The following is a 24,591-nucleotide window of genomic DNA, read 5'->3' on the forward strand; positions in this document are numbered from 1 at the left end:
AGACCCAGGAGTTGAATAAAATAATGCAGTTTTTGAATTTGGACTTGGAAAGGGGACCATCTACCCTCAGCCAGCTGGTCATTTGATCAACATTATCATCTGCATAAATAGAGATCCCTAGCAATGTCGTTCAAACCAGCTAGCTGATAATTTGAGAGCCAGAACACTCATTTCCTGCTTATGTATAACATATGTATGTTATGTGTAATATATAGGGTTATATGTGCACGAGGATGCACCCATATTTCAGGCCATGACCTCTGATTCAGCAGCGATTGTAACAGTCAAGACTAAAGCTAGCCGTGATCCATAACTATGACGTACAGCAGGTTTTGTAAGAATACAGCCAGCTGTTTATTACAGTCTCAATATCTGAGGAGAGAACAATGCTTGACTGACAGTAAAATTCAGTGTATGTCCACTAACAAATATGTTTTGCTGTTTTTGAATGTCAGGTAAGCACCCACTGGATTGTAGCTTAAAATTCCCTATGGTTTTTACCTCAAATAAAACAAGCAACCTAGATTTATTATTCATTAAGTAAAAATAATCCCATTTCCTAAAATTACCTTCAAAGAAAATAGAATAGACAGAGAGAAAACTAGATTCTCATACAATAAGTTTTTTCTTCCAAGAAAGTCCCTGTAAACCACTTCAAGATGGCAATTTTTGAGGAAAAATAGCTACAAAGGCACATTTCCTCTTGAAACAGCTGTACTAAAAGTCAACGAATACTTTCATTCTTGTCCCAATGGATTACATGAAACCAAAGGACATTTATTACATTAATCACCAAGCAAGAAAGGTTGTGCTCAGTGGTGAAATCCAATTTTTTTTTCTACCTGTTCTGTGGGCGTGGCTTGGTTGGTGTGGTGTGGTTTGGTGGGCGGGGCTTGGTGGGCGTGGCAGGGGAAGGATACTGCAAAATCTCCATTCCCTCCCCACTCCTGGGGGAAGGATATTGCAAAATCTCCATTCCCACCCCACTCGGGGGCCAGCCAGAGATAGTATTTGCCGGTTCTCTGAACTACTCAAAATTTTCGCTACCGGTTCTCCAGAACCTGTCAGAACTTGCTGGATTTCACCCGTTTGTGCTATACTCACAACTGCTTTATGAACTGACAGTGTAAGCTCTCTCTTATATACCTCAATCTTTGGATCTCCTACGTTTTATTTCTCTCAGAATGTATTTTCACATCTCCTGTCACCCCATTCTATGGATAATATCCCATCCTCCTGCTAATGTAGATGATGATCCAAGAAATCCTGGTAGATATAATTCTAACAAATAAAAAAACCAAACAATTCTAAAAAGAGCCTTGGTGGCGCAGCAGACTAAAGCACTGTTAAGTGCTTTAAGCAACACCAGCTGCCTGCAATTACTGCAAGTTCAAATCTCACCAGGCTCAAGGTTGACTCAGCCTTCCATCCTTTTGAGGTAGGTAAAATGAGGACCCGATTTGTGGGGGCAATAAGCTGACTTTGTATATATATATAAAAAAAAGGAACACCGCTTATACTAAGCAGGTATATACAAAAGTTTGAAGGCTATTGCTTAACGCATTGTAAGCCGCCCTGAGTCTCCGGAAAAGGGTGGCATATAAATCGAACCAATAAATAAACAATAATAAATAATTTGGTAACCACGTTAAGTCTGAAACATCAAAAGCAAAATAATTATTGTGCATTTTTAATTAAATTTCAAGATATCAGGGGTTTCTTATTTGTTTCAAGTCAGTAGAACCTGATGATCAGAAAATGTTCAGCTGCAACAAGAAGTCCTTTATAACTATTCCTATCTGAAAAGATCCAATAATCATCTGAAATTGGCAGAGGCTTTATGGAAAATGACTTAAGGGAGTTGCAACCTGCAGTTCAGTAAAACAATTATTCAGCTTCAGCAGCCCCTAACTGAAAGTAATTTCATCTAGCTCCTAAAATGCTATCCAGTTTTAATTACTTCACATTAATTAATTGTATATACTTCTGAGGATGATGTAATTTCCTGATTATACCCACCACATGGACCTAACCTCTTACGCCTAGACGGTAATGACTTTAACATATGGCCCCACAATCAATATTTGGTTTGGGCGATGTGGCAACGAACAACTAAAACCTTTTAAACTATGACCTGATAGGCAGGATAAACTTAAGAGAAGCCAGGGAAGGTAATACTTTTGCTTTACAGATTACAATCCATCAAGCCTATCGCTTTGAACAGCAATTCTAAAAAAACAATTAGTCTGAAGCTAAGCTAATTTTCCTGTGGTTTTAATCTTTGGATGTAGATTGAAAACCTATTGCTTCACTATCTGTGCTCTTTTTGGGATATGATTACATGATGCTTCCAGCAGACATTATTTGATATTACAACTAATACGAATCTGGACACAGTAAACCAGACTGTGGTTTGATTTATTCTATTATCTATTCTTTTTGTAATGGCCTGATTTATTCTATGAAAATGGAAAGTAGCCATTTCAGACACACTCAAAGGGAAAAGTGAAAGCCATAGAACAGGAATGTCAAACTTGATTTCATTGAGGGCCGCATCAGGGTTTTGTTTGCCCTCAGGGGTCCAAGGTGGGCGTGGCCAGGATGGGTGTGGCCAGCTCAACATCACTTTTGTTGGAGGCACCTGTGGTGGCCCAAGTCGTCTGCTAGCAAAAATGGGCTCCCGAGCTCCGTTTTTGGCTGCGACAGCCTCCTGCAACCCTCTGCCAGCGAAAATGGTGCTTGGGACAGCCGCACGTGGCCTTCCCGAGCTCCATTTTTGCTGGCAGAGGCACCGTGGGCCGGTCCTATTCTGTTCCCAGATCTAAGCACCCCGCGGGTCGGATCCTGCCCACGGGCCTCGAGTTTGACATCCCTGCCATAGAAAGAAAACAAATGGGATTGGTAAACATAGTCAGAAAATTCCTTGCTAGGAACTGTGCAATCTAATATTAAGAATAGGTCTAAAATCCTATCCAGGACTATGTACGTTTAGATTTAAAAGCATACTACAGGTATGTATCAGTCAAGTCAGCCAGGTCAGGAGACAGAAACTATAAGAACGATGGAATTCCACTTTATTATTAAAGCGTATAGTAATATAATCTTAAAGGCCTAGCAAAGATTATATTTTCCTGATCTTGTACCAAAGAGAATCAAGGCTGGTCAATATTCAGTTTCTTTTTCACTCTCCCTTACCTTTTGGGGCTAAGCTATGTCTATTTAATAGTTGCTGATACCTTCTTCAAGGCCAACTCAGTACAGTTAGTCCTCAACGTACGACCACAATTAAGCTCAAAATTTCGGCTGCTAAGCAAGACAGTTGTTAAGTGAGTTTTGCCCCATTTTATGATCTTTCTTAACTATTAAGCGAAGCACTGCAGTTGTTAAATGAATCTGGCTTCCCCAGTTGCTTGTCAGAAGGTTGTAAAAGGTGATCACATGACCTTTTGATCCTTGTCATTGCAACCATCATAAATACATGCCAGTTGCCAGGCATCCAAATTTTGATGATGTTACCACAGGAGTGCTGCAACTGTCGTAAGTGTCAAAAGTGTCATAAGTCACTTTTTTTTTTTGCTGTTGTAACTTTGAAAGGTCACTAATCAAATGGTTGTAAGTTGAGGACTACCTGTCCTCTTTTACAGTCTCCCATAATAAAAGATTTAGGGGATTTTTCATATATCTAACTTAGCCAAAATTATTTTGCAGCTGGTTGGTTTAAGCACTGAAACAACTTGTAAAGGTTCTCTGAAGATTTATTCAGTTCAGATGTGTTTTGATTATTTATGGATTTCACTATAAATTTTCATCTGCTTCTTGCCTCTAAAGCAAAAGAGTAAACTGCTATAATTTGGTGGGATGCCCGTAAGGACACCAACAACTAAAAGTGATTACCTGTCCTAAAATGAAAATGGCATATACCATATTTTTGGAGTATAAGAGACATCTTAGTATTTGGGGAGGAAAATAGGGGGAAAAAATTCTGCCTACCAGATATTCATCTGGCTAGCGTCCTTGCGTGGTCAGCTTCAGCACATTAATTTGCTTGCTGGTTTTGAGGTTGGGGCTAAAAAAACAGCTTCTAAAACACAGCTGATCATCGGAGGGAGCAGCAATTAGAAAAGCAGGCAAAGCACGGAAGATTGCTTCACTTGCGTTGGGGCTGAAAGACAGCTTCAAAAGCACAGCTGATCGTTGGAGGGAGCTCCAGTGACTAAAGCAAACGAAGCACAGAAGGGGTAAGAGAAGGCAGCAGCTGCTCTTGGTAACCATTTTGGGCACCGTGCGTCACATTTTCAGCCTCTAAACACATTGTGTTTTCGAATGGCGATTGGAGGCGATGTGCTTTGGCAATCCCCGCAGCCTTGAAGGGCTCTCAAACGGAGCATTTGGTGGCTGAAAACACGACATGTGGAGCCCCAAAACACAAGCCATTGTCGGTGGCAATCTCTGCAGGCAGAAAGAGGTCACGCGGAGGCCGAAGGGTAGGGGCCGGCAGGTGGGCGGGGTTACATTCGGAATATAACACGCACCCAAATTTTCAGCCTCTTTTAGGAGGGAAAAAATTGTATCTTATACTCCCAGAAAAATACGGTAAATGTAGCATATAAACAAACACATTCTGGTAGGGAGAACTTCTACTATCTCGGAAGACTAAATCTCTGGTCCTGGTGACTGACCCTGACTGGATCCTGCAACATTATCCTAGGACACGTATTATTTGCCTTCATTCACATAAACAAAGCTTACAGAAATGCAAACCAAATATCATCTTACCATATACAAGTCTTTGCGGAGGCCTAGGTACTTTCCATTGCCACAGCCAACATCAGCCACAACAGCCCCACGTGGCAAGCCTTTAAGGAACTCGACCACTTGTGGCCACGGACTATGCCTGGTGTTGCTGAAATGTCTGGCAATGTCTTCATACACTTCGTGGACATACTTCTGTTCTAGCACAGAGGCGTCTTTGTCGCTATTGTGAAACGAGGGCGCCCTCTCTTTATGCTGACTGTCGCATACGGAAGGAAATGCTGGAGGAAGGAGATTGGGAGAAGAAAGGTAGAAGATAGGTTTATTTTTAATTGCTAAGTTTTAGACCCAGAACAATCTTTTTGTTTTTTTTAACGGAGAGAATACAGACAGTCGCAAATCGAACTGCAAATTTCAATGTTAATTTTTATTGCAAAATTTAATTACAGATAGCCCTGGGTTAACAACAGCTATTGTTGGGACCGGACTTTCTGTTGCTGAGTGATGCATTTGTAAAGCGTGATATCACATGATCATGCTGCTTTGCAAAGAAATTAAGGCATTGCTGACATTAAGTGAATCCTGCACTGTTGGTAAGTGAGGATGTCATGTGGTTGCCTTTTGCAACCTCCTGCTGTCTTCTACGAGCTTTGCTCGTAGGAACCCAGAAAAGACGTCATAAATTGTGATCACATGACTGCAGGACACTGCAACCAATATATGTACGAGAACCAGTTGTAACTACCAATTATTCAGCACCACAATAAATTTGAACAGATGTTAAGAGAGGCTCACCCATAGTTCAATAATAAAAATCCCAGCCCCCAGTCTTTGCTTGCTTGCTTGCTTGCTTGCTTGCTTGCTTGCTTGCTTGCTTGCTTGCTTGCTTGCTTGCTTGCTTGCTTGCTTGCTTGCTTGCTTGCTTATTTATTTATTTATTTATTTATTTATTTATTTATTTATTTATTTATTTATTTATTTATTTATTTATTTATTTATTTATTTATTTATTTAAATTTGTATATTGCCCTTCTCCAGCAGGACTCAGGGCGGTGAACAGCCAGAATAAAATAGAACATACAAAATTTAAAAACAGTTTAAAAATAATTAAATATTTTTGGCCGCAATTTAAAACAACCCAATTAAAATCATTTAAATTTAACCAAAACAGTGGGATCAAGCCAGCCGGCTAGGTGAAATAAATAAGTTTTCAGGGCCCGACGAAAAGTCCGGAGGTCTGGTATTGTACGTATCTCTGGGGGGAGGTTGTTTCAGAGGGCGGGCGCCGCCACAGAGAAGGCTCTCCCCCTGGGGGTCACCAGCTGACACTGTCTGGCGGACAGCACCCTGAGGAGGCCCTCTCTGTGCAAGCGTACAGGCCGGTCGGAGGCTATTGGTGGCAGAAGGCAGTCTTGTAAATACCCCAGCCCTAAGCCATGGAGCGCTTTAAAGGTGGTCACCAATACCTTGAAGCGCACCAGGAAGACCACTGGGAGCCAGTGCAGCTCGTGGAGGAGAGGTGTCACATGGGAGCGCCTCGTCACTCCCATAATCCCATAGTCTGTTATGAACAGACCTCCTCCTCTTAAATTAGAAATTTTGCCATGTTCAAAAGGTAGTCATCACTAACTGGAACATTATGAAACAGGAATGGAGTAAGCAACTAGTCTGTAGATATTTCTCTTGGCAGCTACCAAACTTCCTGTCCCACCTAATAGTCTTTTATAAGTTAAACACAATATATATACTTTTAGCCAACGGGCTAAAAACTTTTTATTTGCCTCTGAACCTCAAATAGATGTCTTAGGCATTTTTAGAAACTGAAAATATTGCAGGACATACAAATCTAGGAGACGAAGAGGAAATTAGAGAATAATATCACCAGATCGTTATTCTGGGTAATTGGTAATGAAACTGACCACACCTTTTAGGGAAAGTGCCTACAATATGCTCCCAAAATTAGAAATATGCTTAGCCCTGCTATAAGGGTAAATAAGTGATTTACTGTGAATTAGTTGCAATGAAAATCATATTCCAGGAATAATATGCAGTAAATGGTATGGCCAGGATCCAATCTATCCAAGCATTTCTCTATTAATATAGTAACAAATAAAAATGTCAGGCTGGTGGCATTCACACATTTATCCAGCCAACAATATGGACGAAGCTTGTCATTATGTTCCTCAAGGATATTTTTCAACTTCTCAGCTGATATTTTTCAACTTCTTAGACTACAACTCTAGTATCTTCTGTGGTTTCCCTGCCCAAAGACTAGACAGATCCAACTTTTTAGCCTGTTTGAAAATGGCCAACGTTAGTTTGGTGCTGCCATCTACTGGACACTTGTATTTTGGAGCTCCCTCCTCTTTTCTACTTCCAGATCCCTGTCATCTTCTAGCACAGGGGTCAGCAACCTGCGGCTCTGGAGCCGCATGTGGCTCTTTCATCCCTCTGCTGCAGCTCCCTGTCACTCAAAATATGCATCACAACCGCCAATGTGTGACACCCGCCAGCATGTGATTTATTGAGCTTTTCAACCCCCGGTAGGCCAACCATGGAAAAATCCAAGAAAAGAAAAGCTTCGGAAGAAAACAGAACATTTAATTCAACTACATATGTTGAATTTTGTGGTCGCTCAAGAAATAGTCAGGCACGGGAAGAGTTTTGTGGCTCCCGGTGTTTTCTTTTCTGTGGGAAATGGGTCCAAATGGCTCTTTGAGTGTTTAAGGTTGCCGACCCCTGTTCTAGCACCTTAGAACCTTCTGGAATGGCCTTTCTGGAGACATCAAAGGGTTTCATTTGAAGAGAAGCCCCTTCTCTGAGAGCCCAAAGAATCCCCTCTGCCTGCCTGTTTATTTTCTCTGATTCCTAGCATTTATAAATGTCAAAATTAATCATAGTTTAGTTACCCATGCACTCATTTTTTTTAAAAGAAAAGTTAATTAGAAAAAGTGGTCACTGAGATAAGGGAATTATTTATTTCTTGCATTTCATCCAAGGTTTTCAGAGCTTTTAGACTGATCAAAACAGAAGGAAGAGAGAAAGCCACAATGAAGGCAAACCATGTTTTTCTTTGCTTTTTGTAACCTGGTACTAAATCAGCCATGTTAGGATTTTAACACCCAGAATTCCTAGTCAGTTTATACAAGGCCAAACAACAGAGACAGAATTATGTGGAGAAAAAGCTGACCTTTATTGTCTAGGCTAATAATTATGTATAATGACACCACAGTGACACCAGTCTTAATGGCCCAGACTCTATACAGTGTTTTTCAACATAAACCATTTATTTCCATACAAAATTTTTCATCAGTAGCCTAATGTACCATCCCAAAAATAAACATAAGAAATCTGGCTGTGAATCTCATGTACATAATTTGATAGAGGAAAACAAAGCTATTATCTCGAGACACTTGTTACAAGTGACCATGCTAAACAAACTGTGTTTTTTTTTTTTTTACATTCATATAGCATCCATTTAACTTCTATTATAGGGAGTTAATATACTGGAAAGCAAAGTACCAACTTATAGCCTCATCTACATTTATTGGAAATAGAAAGGATGGAGAGTTGGCCTTTCAGCTTTCTTGGAAATGAGCAGAAAAAGGGCAGTGGAAACCTTCTGGGGGTGATGCTTGGTAATTTCCCTCAAGGTAGCTGCCCAGGCTGGCTAGGGAATTCTGGGAATTGAAGTCCATAATCTTAAAGCAAGTTCGGAGATCCCTCCCTGACAGCCTTTCTCTGAGAACATTTACAACAGTGTTTCTCAACCTTGGCAAAATGAAGACGTCTGGACTTCAACTCCCAGAATTCTCTAGCTGACTTGACTGGCTGGGGAATTCTGGGAGTTGAAGCCCTGATATCTTCACCTTGCCAAGGTTGAGAATACCAATATTTAACTTATACACCACTTTACAGCCCTCTCTAAGCAGTTTACAGAGTCAGCCTATTGCCCCCCAACAATTTTGGGTCCTCATTTTACCGACCTTGGAAGGATGGAAGGATGAGTCAACCTTGAGCCTGGTGAGATTTGAACTGCCAAATTGCAGGCAGCCGGCAGTCGGCAGAAGTATTGATTTGCAATAGATTCTCCTTTATACAGGTAGTCCTCGAGTTATGGCCATAATGGTGCCTGTCCATTTCGATCCTAAGTCATAACCCATTGTTTGCTATGGCATGGCTTTGCAAAAGCTAGTGGTAAATGCCAATTTTCAGTAAAACCCTTGTAAAATGTGATCACGTGACCTTGGATGTTGCAAACATCCATAAATGACCCCACATTGCTGAGCAATGTACCATCACTTAACCACTTGGGGGTGGGGGGAAGGAGCAACCATTGGAACCTCAGGCCTGGGTCATGAGTTCCCCTTTATCAAATAGGTTGTAACTTCGTTAAGCGAACAGCCACAAATTGAGGACTTCCTACATATTCACGATAAATTAGAGAGATTAAAATGCTGAAACCAAAATTATGCGTTCTAGTTCATTCTTAGGTATGGAAGCTAGCTGCGTGACTTTGGGCCAGGTGCTCGCTCTCTCTCTCAGACCAACCCATCCCATAAAGTTGCCATTATGAGGAAAATACACAGCCTTAGGAACACCATTTTGAGTTGTAAAAATAAAAAAAAAAACCAAGATATAAATTTAACAATATGTAAAAATTCTCATAACTCCAAATGAGTCCATCAGGACAAAGAGCGTAGGAACCCCCGAGCTAAGAACTAATAAAATAGAAAAGTAGCTTTCTAGTTCTCCAGAATTTTAGAACTCTTGGCCTTTTGTAAGGTATTAAAAGTTCTGAATGTTCCCTCAGGCGTTATCAGCTGATGGAATTTTAAACCAGCTTTGTGGTAGATCTGTCTTGTTCTTATCATCACTGATTGAAAAAGGAATGATGACTTTTAGGCCCTGGATCTGTATTATGTTATTACTGAACTCTTCAGTTACTATTTTGGGTAATTATTTTAATAATCATGTTGTTTTATTTTAACCCTCTGCAGGCTGTCTAAAGCAGGGGTGTCAAACTCGTGTCGTCATGTTGTCGTCACGTGACGTATCATGACTTTTCCTCCCTTCGCTAAAATGGGTGTGGGTGTGGCCAGCGCATGACGTATCCGGCCTGTAGGCCGCGAGTTTGACACCCCTGGTATAAAGTCACCTCTGAGGTGGATGACTATATAGGTAGCATACTGTAGTAAAGATAGGCTATGATGTAACTCACAAATAATCAGACATGTCTTAATTCAGTATCAATTCTATGATTAGATGGGTGGAATTTTTTAAAATAAAATTCTGCAATAGGGACACATACTTGCTGTTTTCGAAAGTTAAAATGATTCTGAAAATCACACAGTTTTGAAAAAGATTCCCACTGAAAGAGGCTCAAATTGCACGCAGCACAATACTTACAGCAGCAACAAGGAGTTCTCTTTATTTTCCGGAAAGTGAAAGATATTCTCTTTCCCCTTTTGTTTAAGGTTAACTTTCTGATGTCAGCAGTGATGCTTCCAACATTCTCTCCTTCTGATGCTTGAACAACGTCAAATTTCCTTGGTGTAATGCTTTAAAATAAAACAGAGGTCAGGATTTCACTCCTTTTTTTATATTTCATAAATATCACATTTTGGCACACATGTTTTAAGCTAGAGTATAAAACATTGAAGAATATGACTATTCAGAACAATTTCAGCAAAGACAGAATCTTTTCTATCTACCACTAATTCTTCCTCCCAATTAATTCAGGTGGTCAGTGTCAAAGGGCAGTAGCCCAAACAAGAATAATTACAGAAAGGGAATGATAGCTAAGTAAATCATAACAAAACCTTTGATCCCATTTGTATACAGAAGTAGCAGAAAAATCCACTTATACCATAACAAGGACAAAATAGGGAATATTTAGATTTAGATTTCAGAGCTTGATATTAAATAGAAGTGTTACAACAAAAGGGATGCGCAAAACCCCATTAAATTCAAGAAAAAAAAGTTCTGAAAAACTTCATAATCTGTTCCTGAATCTTTGAGCTTTCCATATCCCATATAACAATAAAACATTTAACTCAAGTAAAACAAATGATAATTAAAAATATACAATAACTAGCCGGACGCCCGTGCTTCACTACAAAACTATATGATCGGGCGTGATAAATTGGCACTTAAAGCCTGAAACTTAATGTAGAATGTGTAACTCCGTAGCATCAGAGCGTGTTAATATAAGGCAACTGGCAGTTGGAACAGAGTGGGAGAGGGAATAGAATGTCCCAGCTCGCAGGCCGGATGAGTCACGCGCTGGCCACGCCCATGCCCAGTTTAGCGAAGGGGTAGCATCAGAGCGTGTTAATCTAAGGCAACTGGCAGTTGGAACAGAGTTCTTTTCAGGTGTGAAGGGGGTGTAGAAAGTCTAGCTTCTTAGCATCAGAGCTTGTGAATATAATATGTATATGAAATACTAATGATCTGATGGTTATTTCGAAAAATCCTTTCTTAGCGAGAACCTAGAAGCCAAGAGGAACATACATGCCAAATTTCAAGTTTGTAGGCTTTACCGTTCTGGAAATTTCATGATGAGTGAGTGGTATCTTTTATATATAGATAACATATATTAACAAAGATATGTATAGGATATAGAAATAGCTAAACATAACAGAAGGAGAATACAAAATCATATCCAGAAATGGTAAGAAGTCTGTCCAAAAAAAAAAAAAGTTAAAGCTCTGAAAAAGTTAAAGCTTGCAAGTGATACCAAAATCGAAAAGACATATTATTTGGGTATATTAGACATAGAAAGAAAACGAAAAAGAGTACAGGACCACTACAAGGAGAAAATGGTGAAATGGTAATAGGTGATGATAACAAGGCTGAACTTAATGTAACTCAAGAATATTTTATCCTTGTTTTAACTGCCTCCTTTTATTGAAATATAATATTTTATATGTTTTTTTATGTTTTTAATTGTGCACCACCCAGAGTTGCTCTGTGACTGAGGTAGGCAATCTCTGAATTTCATATATAAATAAAAAAAATGTTTTGCATCTGTCTTCTCAGAAGGAAAACGAAACTGTACCAGTTCAGGGTGATGCCACTCAAGGAAGGAACCATGGCTTGAGATTGATAAGGAAAAGATAAGAGAGAAATTAGCTAACTGAAATTAATTTAAGTAGAACTAGAAGGAATAGGTCCTAGGACAGGGGTCTCCAACCTTGGCAACTTTAAGGCCTGTGGAGTTCAACTCCCAGGATTCCTCAGCCAGCAAATTCTGGGAATTGAAGTCCACAAGGCTTAAAGTTGCCAAGGTTGGAGACCCCTGTCCTAGGATACTGAAGGAGATAATCACAGAATCACTCTTGAAATCCCAATCTTTGAAAAAGTGAAGGAGGAAGAGCTGGGAAACAACAGTTGTGTTACTTTTTTATCTATATTAGGCAAGATCTTCAAAAACATTATCAAAGCTGCACAGCTATGGAAATTTGGATAAGCATGCTTCAATTAACAGGGTTTTGTAACAAACAAATCATTCTGGACTAATCTTATCTCCTTTAATAAAGATACTAGCTTAGGAGAAGGAGAAGACTGAGACTAATATATCACACTGTCTTTGACAAAGTGCTTAATGACACTCTCCATTATATGGTAAAATGATATTACTGCTGGATGGACTCATATAATTGTATGTATTATACAATAATACCAGGGGTGGGTTCTAAATTTTTTTACTACCGGTTCTGTGGGTGTGGCTTATTTTGTGGGCATGGCTTGATGGTCATGTGACAATTCTTTAGGATTTAGTAGAGGTACTGGTCTACCAGGCTTTTAACTGCTTGCAGAGATGTACCGGTCTACTCATTTGTTTTTGCAGGCACTGGTCTACCCATTTATTTTTGCAGGCACTAGTCTACTCATTTGTTTTTGGAGACATCGGTCTACCAGCACACTGCCTTTTAACACTGATCAGCTGTAGGGTGGCCCTTTAAACCCCCCCCCCCGGACAAGAGTTTAAACAGCTTTTTTCCTTCTAGCAGATCAGCTGGGACTCAGGAGGCAGCAATAGATTGGGGGTGGGGCCAAATAAAAGGTAAGAATAACGTGGGGCGGGGGCGGGGGGGGAGAACCGATTCGGTGAAGTTATATTGTCACTTCTACCGGCTCGGTGGAACCGGGCCGAACTGGGAGGAACCCACCATTGAATAATACCTATTTTGTCACCTGATGACAGTAAATAATAATAATAATAATCCGATACTGCACATTTCATTAAGAGCATTCAGGGCTTTGAAAGCTCCGTAATATCAAAAAGCCTTCGAGAGGATCATTCCCCAGAGCAGTGGAAATCTTACATTCTGTAAGACATGGAAGATGGATGATTCTAAAGGGGTTTTCAAGTAGCATCTGCTAAGACCAATATTAACCTCAAAAAGAAATGATCTACTCACAATAAGGAGTCACAGAAAGCCCCAAACACATACTCTCTCTGCCCTGTTCTCTCTGCCCTTTCAATAGATCCAACGCATATATACACAACAATGTTGTTATTGCGCGGTGGTTACAGTGCAGTATTCTGCCCACAGTCTGGAGTTCGATGCTGATGGGGGCTCAAGGTTGACATAGCCATCCACCCTTCTGAAGTCGGAAAGATGAGGACCCAGGTGGTTGGGAGCAATATACATACAGGTAGTCCTCAACCTACGACCACAATTTATGCTGCTAAGTGAGAAATTTGTTCAGTGAGGTTTGCGCCAATTTGTTCAGTGAGGTTTGCGACTTTTCTCGCTCCATTTGTTAAGTGAATCACTGCAGTTCTTAAATTAGTAACACGGTTGTTAAGTGAATCTGGTTTCGCCATTGACTTTGCTTGTCAGAAGGAGGGCAAAAGGGTATCACATGACTCTGGGACACTGCAAACGTCATAAATGTGAGGCAGTTGTCAAGTATCCAAATGTAAACCACGTGACCATGGGGATGCTGCAAAGGTCATAAGTATGAACTATGGTCATAGGTCACTTTTTTCAGTGCCGTTGTAACTTTGAAGGATCACTAAATGAACTGTTGTAAGGCGAGAACTATCCGTATAATGTTTCAACATTGTAAACCACCCAGAGAGTGCCGCAAAGTGGTATAGGGCAATACACATGCCTAAATGCTCTTGCTATTGGTGTTAATGCTAGCCTTAGGGAGCACCATACATGTGCATCAAAATAAGATAAGTGTGTCAGTCCTGTCTCAGCTGGATCGCTCCCTTAGAAAAGAAAGACCCTCGACTCCATTTGGTTTGAAGCAGAGGTGGGTTTCAGCAGGTTCTGACCAGTTCTGGAGAACAGGTAGCAGAAATTCTGAGTAGTTCGGAGAATCGGTAATAAAAATTCTGACTGGCCCCGCCCCCATCTATTCTCTGCCTCCCGAGTCCCAGCTGATCGGGAGGGAATGGGGATTTTATAGTATCCTTCCCCTGGAATGGGGTGGGAATGGAGATTTTACAGTATCCTTCCCCTGCCTCGCCCACCAAGCCATGCCCACTAAGCCATGGCACGCCCACCAAGCCACACCCACAGAACCAGTAGTAAAAAATTTTGAAACCCACCACTGGTTTGAAGTGATTTTTTTTTTTTACTAAAGGGTGCTGTTTGCAGTAGAGTCAGGCTAGAACTAAATTTCCCGCACGAAAGAATACAGGCTTTTCCCCTCAATCCGTCCCTCCCCCTTTAACCGGTCTATTTCCAGTCACTGGGTGGATGTTTAGGTGTTTTAGGAACGTTCAGTATTTGGAGCAATCAGCATTCCATTCCCGATCGTCTCCAGGCTTCTTGGTGTACTTGAAGACTGGCACAAACTGGTTCAAAACATCTCTGGTCTTCCTTAACTATCATTCCCCCTAGTTTCCCAGTGCTATCCCAATGCAGGTTTATTGCCCATTTGTTCTCCCCAGTGCCCCCTCATCCCCTAGCAGGATGCTAGCAGGATGCCAGCAGGATGCCAGCAGGATGCCAGCGAGGCGCCAAACTGAAGATGGCAGACCTGACATAGTGTCAATATTGAAGTCTCCAAAGACTTCCATCTATACTTCCTCACCTCTGGATGCATCTAGAGACCAGTCTATGACACTCGCTGTGTCTGAAATTCCTTCAGTAAAGGATTTCTCTCTCCCCCTCCTCTCTCTCTTTCTCTCTCTTTCTCTCCTTCTCTCCCTGCCTCTGTCTCTCATAATACCATGTTTCTTAGATTTTTTTGAACCCTGAAATAAGCGCTTGGCCTTATTTTCAGGGAGGTCTCACTATTTTTGGGTGCGTGGAGCAAGATGGGCCTCCTCTTGCTGTCTTACCTGATTTCCAGTTCTGTCTCCCTAACCCTAACCAGAGGAAATGGCGGGGACCGACTATGCATGCATTTAAATATTTTCGGGGAGGGCTTATTTTTTGGGAAGGGCTTTGTCAGGTTTCGATGTCATCTCAAATAAATTGGGGAATGGAAAGGGAAGGGTTTGGGGGTCAGAGGGTTAGTATCGGCTATCTGTCAGGTTTCGATGTCATCTCAAATAAATTGCACTCCCAAACAATTAATCCTTGCTGAAATATTCCATTTATTGAGTACGACAGATCTGGCCCCGACTTCGTCGTAGCTGATACTAACCCTCTGACCCCCAAACCCTTCCCTTTCCATTCCCCAATTCTCATCTTCTCATTGGCCATCTTCCAAGTCAGTCTCCCCAGCTTCTGACCTCACCCCACAGGAATGTTCCCCCCTCCCATCCCATCTCCTAGGGGGTATTATCTACAGAGAAAATAAGTAGGTGAAAAGTCAAGCCTCGTCTTTTTATGGCAGCATCAGAATGCTGACAGGCTTATTTTTGGGGAAGGGCTTATTTTCGGGAAAACACGGTAATACATATGTCGAACAATCAATGGCATGACCAAACAAGTCCACACACATACAGTTCTAAAGCTAAAACCTTTAAAAGGTATCTGGATTCTCCAGACATCACTAGCAAACTGTATTGAGGCAGCATAACTTCAATTGTAAGTTCATCTTCATGTTTCAAAGGCGATAGAAGAGTGATGCCTTTCTATTAAAAGCAAAACACTTGCAAAGACATTCCTGCTTAGTACCATTCTTGTTCCTACAGAGCAGACCCAGAGTCAAAAGAAGAATCAAAAGAGCCAGCATGTGGAAAAAAAGGAAGGAAGGAAGGCAGAAAAACTAGATGTCTCTAGGATCAAAAGAGCAAGGGCTATATTGCAAGATTCTCCCCAGTGGGGTTTCTCATAAGTAAAGCAATTCCAAGAGCACACAACAAATCGAAGGTCAACCTAATTGTCCAGGTGCGTCCTGCTTTTCCTCCTTACAATAGCGAAGTGTCTGCTATAGACTCAGACAAGATTCAGATGTGGGGGGTTTTTTTTGCAATAAATCTTAGATTTATTGATTTTTACATATATATTTTTTTGCCATTTTTCTCTCTTTGATCCTGTTTAGTGTAGAGCTTGTTTCTCTTTCTTATATAGCTTTTTAATATAACAAGTTGGGGATTTTCCACCCCAAAGAGTTCTTTAATATAATAAAAATAAAAAGGCTTCCCTCATAGGAATATGTTCATATGCATATATACACGCTGAATAGCAAATAACGTATGAACTTAAGAGAGGATCATGAAAAGAAGACAATCTTGAGAGGACAGTACAAGGAGGATGAGATGGCAGGAAGCAAGCAGCAGCAAAAAGCTATTTCCAAAGCATCTATTTCATATTTCATATTCATATGGGTTTGTTTTAAATTGCGGCCAAAAATATTTAATTATTTTTAAACTGTTTTTAAATTTTGTATGTTCTGTTTTATTCTGGCTGTTCATCGCCCTGAGTCCTGCTGGAGAACGGCGGTATACAAATTAAAACAAACAAACAAACAAATAAATAAATATTAAAGAAGGCAGGAAAGAGGGAATGTTGAATAATACTAAGGGGGCTTAGAATAATCCTGTTTGATAATCATCTACCTCAGGGTGGACTCTGCCTCTGGGAACTAGCTTGGCCTGGCATGGACCAGCTTGCATTGAAAAATCCCCAGAATTTCAGCCTTCAGGATCATCAGCATTTCATTTCCAACAAGATAAGCCTTCTGCCTGTTATTAATGTCTATGCTAAAAACCTGAATTTAGCCTTGTCAAAGGAGCTACAGCAAGGCCAAAAAAATATTATTGGAGAACAAATAATGGGTGACTCTAACTGGTGAGCAAAGCAAAACCAAACACAAATACACCTATGTACACATTTTATAAATCTCAGAAGCATTATCTTTGCTTTTTGCAAAATGGGTATTAACCAGTGGTGAAATCTAAAATTTGTTACTACCGGTTCTGTGGGTGTGGCTTGGTTGGGGGTGGTAATGTGACTGGGTGGGCGTGGCCATTTTTTTTTTTTAACTTTTAAAACCATTTTTTCGGTGAAGAGGTTGTAAAAAAATGCTTTCAAAAGCTCTGACGATCCCAGCTGAGTTGCCTGATCAGCAGAGGCTTTTTTTCTTTTAGATGTCTCTGATGATCCAAGCTGAGTTGCCTGATCGTCAGAGGCAACTCAGCTTGGATCGTCAGAGGCATTTAAAAGAAAAAAAGCCTCTGCTGATCAGGCAACTCAGTTGTGATCATCAGAGCCTTTTAAAAGCCTTTGAGGATCCCAGCTGAGCTGCACGATCATCAGAGGCTCTTTTTTTTTTTACTTTGAAAAGCATTTTTTCGGCCAAAGAGATTGTAGAAAAAATGCTTTTAAAAGTAAAAAAAAAGCCTCTGATGATCGTGCGGCTCAGCTGGGTATGGGGGGGGCAGGGATTTTTGCTACCGGTTCTCCGAACCACCCGTCTCCATCGCTACCGGATCGGGTGATCTGGTCCGAACCGGGAGCATTTCACCCCTGGTATTAACTGGCCAAACTGATGAATATTTTATGTGTATTAAGAATAATCCTGGATTCACAACCACAACAGAATTTGTTAACCAGAATTAACCAGAATTTCTGTTGTTAAGCAAGGTGGTGGTTAGGTGAATTGCACCCATGTTATGCCCCCACCTTTTTTTTGTCATGATTAAGCAAATCACTGTAGTTGTTAAGTGAATCACGTGGTCTTTAAGCAAATCTGGCTTTCCCCACTGACTTTGCTTGCTGGAAGTCAGTGGGAAAGGTTGTAAAGGATGGTCACAAGATCCCAGAATATTGCAATCATGTTGGATGACAAACAACCTATTTCTAACATGTGACTATGGGGATATTGCATTGATTGGAAGTGCAAGGCTAGTTGTAAATCACATTTTTCAATGTCATTGTAACTTTGAATAGCCACTGAATGAATGGTAAGTCGAGGACTACCTATAGGCTAGATTTCAATGAGATTTACTACATTCTAAGTTCATAGAATTTATTAAGCCACAAAGTGAATACTTTGCTTTAATTTGACATGATGTATGGAGCAATTAAAAAGGAACATGAATTCCTGATTTTTTGTAGTTTGCAAATCCCAGCTTGTTTTTAAATGCAGTTTACCAGAATTATAATTTCTAGACTGCTTTTCTGTTCCACTTTTTTTCTAGATACAAGCTGACAAAAACAAAGAAACAAACCCAAAACCCAAGAACTGAATAAATCATCGATGCTTGCTTTTCTCATTTGCAATGTCTACTTTAAAAACTCCTAGTTCAGTGTTATTTATCAATGCAACATAATCTGCTTTATTCCCCTAGCTCACTATTCTTAAACTGCTGTCTTTAAATGTTGGAATAACAACTCCAGCTAAGTATGACTATTCCCACTAAACTGAGGGAGGCTGCTTTAATTCTATCAGTTTCCTACTTCTTAAGGTTTCCGGGAACTGCTAACATATCCTGCTCTCTTTCTGATGCCCTCTGGAATCCAGGTGTTCTACTGATTAATAGGTTTAATTAGGTTGAAGGAAATTCAAATTCAAATCATTCATCGGCCATAAAGCTTTGCAGATGATTAAAGTCACGACCTCACAGAGTTAATGTGAAAATGAAATGTATATCTGAGGAGGCTCCTTGAAGGAAGGGTAGGGTTAAGAAATGTCATCTATCTTAAATACTTGCACCTTCACCCAGGTGGCATCACTGTTTGTTTTCTGCCTCAACAAACAAGTCCTGTATGAAAACTTCTAATTCTTTAGTTGTCAACAGAACAGAAAACTGAGCTTCATATGTATAAGACCTCTTCCTTCATAATTGCTCATATAGTCAATCAAAATTCAGATGATAGATACTTTAAGGTGGTGATATGTCTTTTATGCATATTACTAACAGGATTAAAGGGACGCGGTGGCTCAGTGGCTAAGACATTGAGCTTGTCAATCGAAAGGTCGGCAGTTCAGTGGTTCGAAACCCTAATGCCACATAACAGGGTTAGCTCCCGTTACTTGTCCCAGCTTCTGTCAACCTAGCAGTTCAAAAGCACGTAACAAATACAAGTAGAAAAATAGGGACCATCTTTGGTGGGAAGGTAACAGTGTTCTGTGCGTCTTTGGCGTTTAGTCATGCCAGCCACATAACCATGGAGACGTCTTCGGACAATGCTGGCTCTTCGGCTTTGAAACGGAGATGAGCACCACCCACTAGAGTCGGGAATGACTAGCACATATGTGCGAGGGGAACCTTTACCTTTAACAGGTTAAATAGGTTGTTTATGTTATTGACCGCTAACAAAAATAAAGTCTCACTATACTATACATTGCCAATTTATAATTATTTGACTGCAAGGTAAAAACCAGCTCTTACCCATGGGTCCAGAGGTATCTGGATTCTCCAGACATCACTAGCAAACTCCGCTGAGGCAGCAACACTGCAACGGTGCGTCCATCAGGATGTTTAAAATCCATAACAATCTGCAGAAAAAGAATGGAATCCACAATTATTTCTTGTCACTGACAGCTGTCAAGATGTGTACTTGCAAGATGCAAGATGTACCATTCAGATCACATGATGAGAGACATGCTAATGCCCTTTCTGCATCATATCATGAGTTAATGGCCCCGAGAGGCACGTTGGTATCCACAGGATCAGGGTTCATGATATCCATGCGCTGGTAGAAAAAGGAAGAAAATGATCAAGAGCTATTGTCCATGGCCACAGGAACAAGGACCAAAAGTAACAGGCTTAAGTTGCAACAGCCTACATTTCATTAAAACTTAAGAAGAAGATTTATGATATATAATCTGTATAACTGTTTGTTAGACTTGTCAAAACTATAATAATGGAATAGTCTTGCGGATATTGTAGGTTCTCCATCATTGAAGGCTTTGAAGAAGAAGATAGAAAGCCATTTCTTGTGGATAGTTTAACTGGTTTCCTGCAGAGGGATAAATTATATTATCCTTGTAGTCCTTTCCGACTTTACAAGCCTACAATTCTAAGCTTTCACAGATGTAAGTGGCTCTGAGATCTCAAGTTGTGCGCTCTTGACCTAAAACTTTTGATTTTTTTTAATCGCAGCTGCATCCCCTTTTAAACATTTTTTAAAAAATATCTGTTGTGGCCCACCAGTGGATCTGGCAGCAGATTCAGACAGTGAGGAGGTTGGGGAGAAGCATGGGCCAGTCCGGGAGTCTGGGGAAGACTCTGATGAGGGCTCTGCGTCAGAGGCAGAGAGGGGACAGAGCCATATGCCTGTAATCAGCTGCCAGACATCAGTGAGGCAGACAAACAGCTGGAGCCTGTTCCCAGTTCCCAGCACATGCACAGAGTTGCCAGACGAAGAGAACAGCTAAAGAACAAGGTTCGACTTGGGAGTAAGGCCACAGGTGGGCGATGAATGGCCCCTTCCAGAGGGAATAAAAGAGGAGCAAAAGGGGAATGGAGTTTGCAGGAGACAATTAGTTCATTACTGCATTCTTGTCAAGTATTGCGGCATCTGAAAGATATCAGCCTGGCCACTCTCCAAGACTGATCAAGGTCGGTAATTGTGAACTATCTTGAAAGACTATGGGAGAGGAAAGACTTTAGCTGGAGAGGAATTCAGTGTAAATTAAATAAAAGGGGTTTATCGGGATGAGGACTCAGCTTGGTGCTGTTGGGGAAGCCTAGTTGGCTTCCCCAGCAGCATTTTCAACTAGAACAATATCTAATTGAAAATCAGCATTTACAGCTTTTACATTCATCTTCAAACAACGTCTGCCCCTAATTCATCATCATCATCATCATCATCATCTTGCCTCCACATGGAAAAGTCCTGATCCCATTAACTATTAAAAAATCAGGTGCCAAAGGAGACAGAAACGATCTTGTTGTGCCTCTTTGTGAATCTTTTTTTGTCCAACCAGAGAACTGTAAATTTCCACTTCTTTGTTTCATTCCCTCGCACGTCCATAGTTTCCAAAGAAAAGAAAGAGGCATATTAGATGCCTGGCTCTCTTTTTAATTCACTAAAGGCTCCCAATCAATAGCGCTACTTCTGCCACCACTGCTGAATCAATTCATCTCATGACAAGTTCCCTCCACTGGAGCTATTTCCAATTACTATTTTTGTTCTTATCCATTTTCTTTATTTCCAGAGGTGGCAACGTCAATAAAGATCAAATTTCTACCTTGCCCATAATACATCATCAGGGACTGCAGTCAATAATAATTTTTTTTAAAAAGGGGGGGGGAATAAACAGGGAAAAGAGTAAAAAGCTTGATGTGTTGATCTCACACAATCCCTTGCCGTCTTTTTTTTTTTTTTTTGCAACTATAAGTAGGGGGAGAAACACACATGAAGCTAATAATATCGCTCTGCAGGGAAAAACATGACGCTGGAGCCAACGTTTGTGACGAGGGACTCTGTGATGGATCTTTCAGAGATGCTCAGACAGCTATAAGCCACCACTTGCATTTTGAATGCTGCTCCTGCTGCGTGAGACACAGCCCAAATAATGCAAGCAAAGTGTGAGCATCTGTTGGGGGGCGGGGGGGAGTCTTTACAAACAAGAACAGAGGGAGCAAGAGCTATTTCTTAAAGGTATGAAAGTTGTGCAAGGCTGCTTGTTCAGAGATGAAATTAGATCTGGCGAGCCATAGAAGAGACGGCAGAGAAATAATTGTTGAAGAGGCTATAAAGATGCTATATAAAGTGAGTCATTGTTTAATGATGTTCACAGTCACTGCACTATTAGCACAGGGAATAAGCGATACAAAGCCCTTAAAACAAATATGGAAAAACTGGCAAAAGAAAAACATTTAAACTCTGGGAAACACTGCAACATCCCATCAGCCATGGTGGTGCAGTGTTTAGAGTGCAGTACTGGAGGCTACTTCTGCTGACTGCCGGCTGCCTGCAATTTGGCAGTTCAAATCTCACCAGGCTCAAGATTGACTCAGCCTTCCATCCTTCCACGATGGGTAAAATGATGACCCAAATTGTTGGGGGCAATACGCTGACTATGTAAACTGCTTAGAGAGGGCTGTAAAACACTGTAAAGCAGTATATAAGTCTAAGTGCTATTGCTATCCAGATCGTGCTCAAATGCTTCTGAACTTACTGTATCATGGTATGGCATGCCAGTTTGACAGCCGCGGATAGAAAAACATTACAGAGGGTAGTGAGTACAGCACAAAACTTTGTGGGCTGTCCCCTGATACCACTAGATGAGATTGCTAGGGCTCGCTGCCTTAGAGAAAATCCTCAGGGATGACTCACACCCTGGACACCACTTCTTTATCCTCCTACCATCGGGAAGGAGATATAGAAGCATAGCCAGCCGCACAAATAGGCTGAAGAACAGTTTTTATCCATGGGCTCTCAGACTCCTGAATGCGAAATAACATCATAACTATGTAGTACGATGGACCTGTAGGGCCGGCGCAACGTGTAACATGTTCACACTGGTGCAATAGGACTGGGTGTTGTTAATATGATTTATTGTGTTAGAGATTTTCTGTCTTCACTGTGAGTTGTATTGTGTTTGGGGGGGGGTGCACTGAGGGAGCTCAACCAATCTCATTGTACATATGTTGTGCACTGACAATAAAGATTTGAACTGAATTGAATTGAATTGAACTCCTGCAACAACAGAAATTATAGAAAAGCACAGGAAGACCTCAATACAGTAATGTTGAATTGAATTTTTCAAGTGTAGAACTAGAGCCTGATTCTCACCCCACCCTATACACAATACATGTATGCACCATTGGTGAAATCCAAATTTTTTTACTACCGGTTCTGTGAGCGTGGCTTGGTGCGCATGGTATGGCTTGGTGGGTGTGGCTTGGTGGGCATGGCAGGGGAAGGATACTGCAAAATCTCCATTCCTACCCCACTCTGGGGCCATCCAGAGGTGGTATTTGCCGGTTCTCTGAACTGCTCAAAATTTCCGCTACCAGTTCTCCAGAACCTGTCAGAACCTGCTGGATTTCACTCCTGGTATGCACCCTTCTTCCTCCCTACACAAACACTGAAAGAAAAAATAAGACTAGGAATAATACCAATGCTTTATAGTAACTGAAGAGTTGAACTAAGATTAGGGATGCCCAGGGTTCAAGTCAGGGGTGAAATGCTTTGGACCGGATTGCCCAATCCGGTAGTGATGGAGGCTCAGAGCAAAAATCCCTGCCCCCCCCATGCCCAGCTGAGCTGCGCAATCATCAGAGGCTTTTTTTTTATTTTTAAAAGCATTTTTTCTACAACCTCTTCAGCCGAAGAGGTTGTAGGGGAAAAAATGCTGAGTTTCCAGCTGAGTTGCCTGATCGGCAGAGGCTTTTAAAATCTTTTTTTTTTTACAACCTCTTCAGCCAAAGAGGTTGTAGAAAAAATGGTTTTAAAAGTAAAAAGTAAAAAAAAAAAAAAAGTTGGCCACGCCCACCGTCACATTACCCCACCCACTCACCAAGCCACGCCCACAGAACCAGTAGTAACAAATTTTACATTTCACCAATGGTTCAAGTCCATGATAGCCATTAAAGATCACTAGATGACTTTAGGCCAGTTATTCTCTTTCAGCAAAGCCTTTTTCACAGAGTAGGAGAATTATGTAACTTAAATAGTTTTAGTTAATGTTTAGTTTAGTTAGATGTAATGTTCTTTCAATTTTTTTATCTGTTTGGTAGAGTTTTTATAGCATTTGTTCATCCAACTGCAACTTGAAGATTTTTTTTTAAAAAAAACCCCACACAATGATAGGTTTAATACAGAAATGCAGGTAGTGACTGCCTCACACAGGAACCGTTCAGAGTTATGACAGTGATCAAAAAGTAACTTTGCAATCAACCCCCATATTTATTATGACTTTTGCAAATATGCAAAGCAACAGAAAACTGAAGTAAGATCATAGGCACAGTCATGGTTTTACTTAGCAACCATTCCTAAACCCAACTAATTTAATGAAGAGAAGGACTAGAGGAGACATGATAGCAGTGTTCCAATATCTCAGGGGCTGCCACAAAGAAGAGGGAGTCAAGCTATTCTCCAAAGCACCTGAGGGCAGGACAAGAAGCAATGGGTGGAAACTAATCAAGGAGAGAAGCAACTTAGAACTAAGGAGAAATTTCCTGACAGTTAGAACAATTAATCAGTGGAACAACTTGCCTCCAGAAGTTGCTCCAACACTGGAAGTTTTTAAGAAGATGTTGGATAACCATTTGTCTGAAGTGGTGTAGGGTTTCCTGCCTAAGCAGAGGGTTGGAGTAGAAGACCTCCAAAGTCCCTTCCAGCTCTGTTATTCTATTCTATTCTATTCTATTCTATTCTATTCTATTCTATTCTATTCTATTCTATTCTATTCTATTCTATTCTATTCTATTCTATTCTAAATATGGTCACTAAATGAGAACTACGCCTGCCTCTGAAATACAGCAGCATATTTTTCCAACCATTTTGAATCAGGAAATAT

At 40.8% G+C, this 24,591-nt stretch overlaps 1 protein-coding gene across 2 annotated transcripts in view; it reads right to left on the reverse strand.

Moving 5' to 3' along the window:
- Positions 1-24,591, reverse strand: part of ALKBH8 (alkB homolog 8, tRNA methyltransferase) — a 66,223-nt gene that overhangs the window by 16,631 nt on the left and 25,001 nt on the right. For both annotated transcript variants that reach the window (XM_087894647.1, XM_034409479.2), the window contains exons 8-10: positions 19,508-19,614; positions 10,162-10,313; positions 4,777-5,033 (exon numbers count right to left, since the gene is read on the reverse strand). In XM_087894647.1, the coding sequence (XP_087750773.1) occupies positions 4,777-5,033; positions 10,162-10,313; positions 19,508-19,614 (516 nt within the window). The remainder of the gene's footprint in view (positions 1-4,776; positions 5,034-10,161; positions 10,314-19,507; positions 19,615-24,591) is intronic.

This window comes from Pantherophis guttatus, chromosome 5 (genome assembly GCF_059756535.1).
Source record: "Pantherophis guttatus breed Tessera chromosome 5, ASM5975653v1, whole genome shotgun sequence".
Classification (NCBI taxonomy): domain Eukaryota; kingdom Metazoa; phylum Chordata; class Lepidosauria; order Squamata; family Colubridae; genus Pantherophis; species Pantherophis guttatus.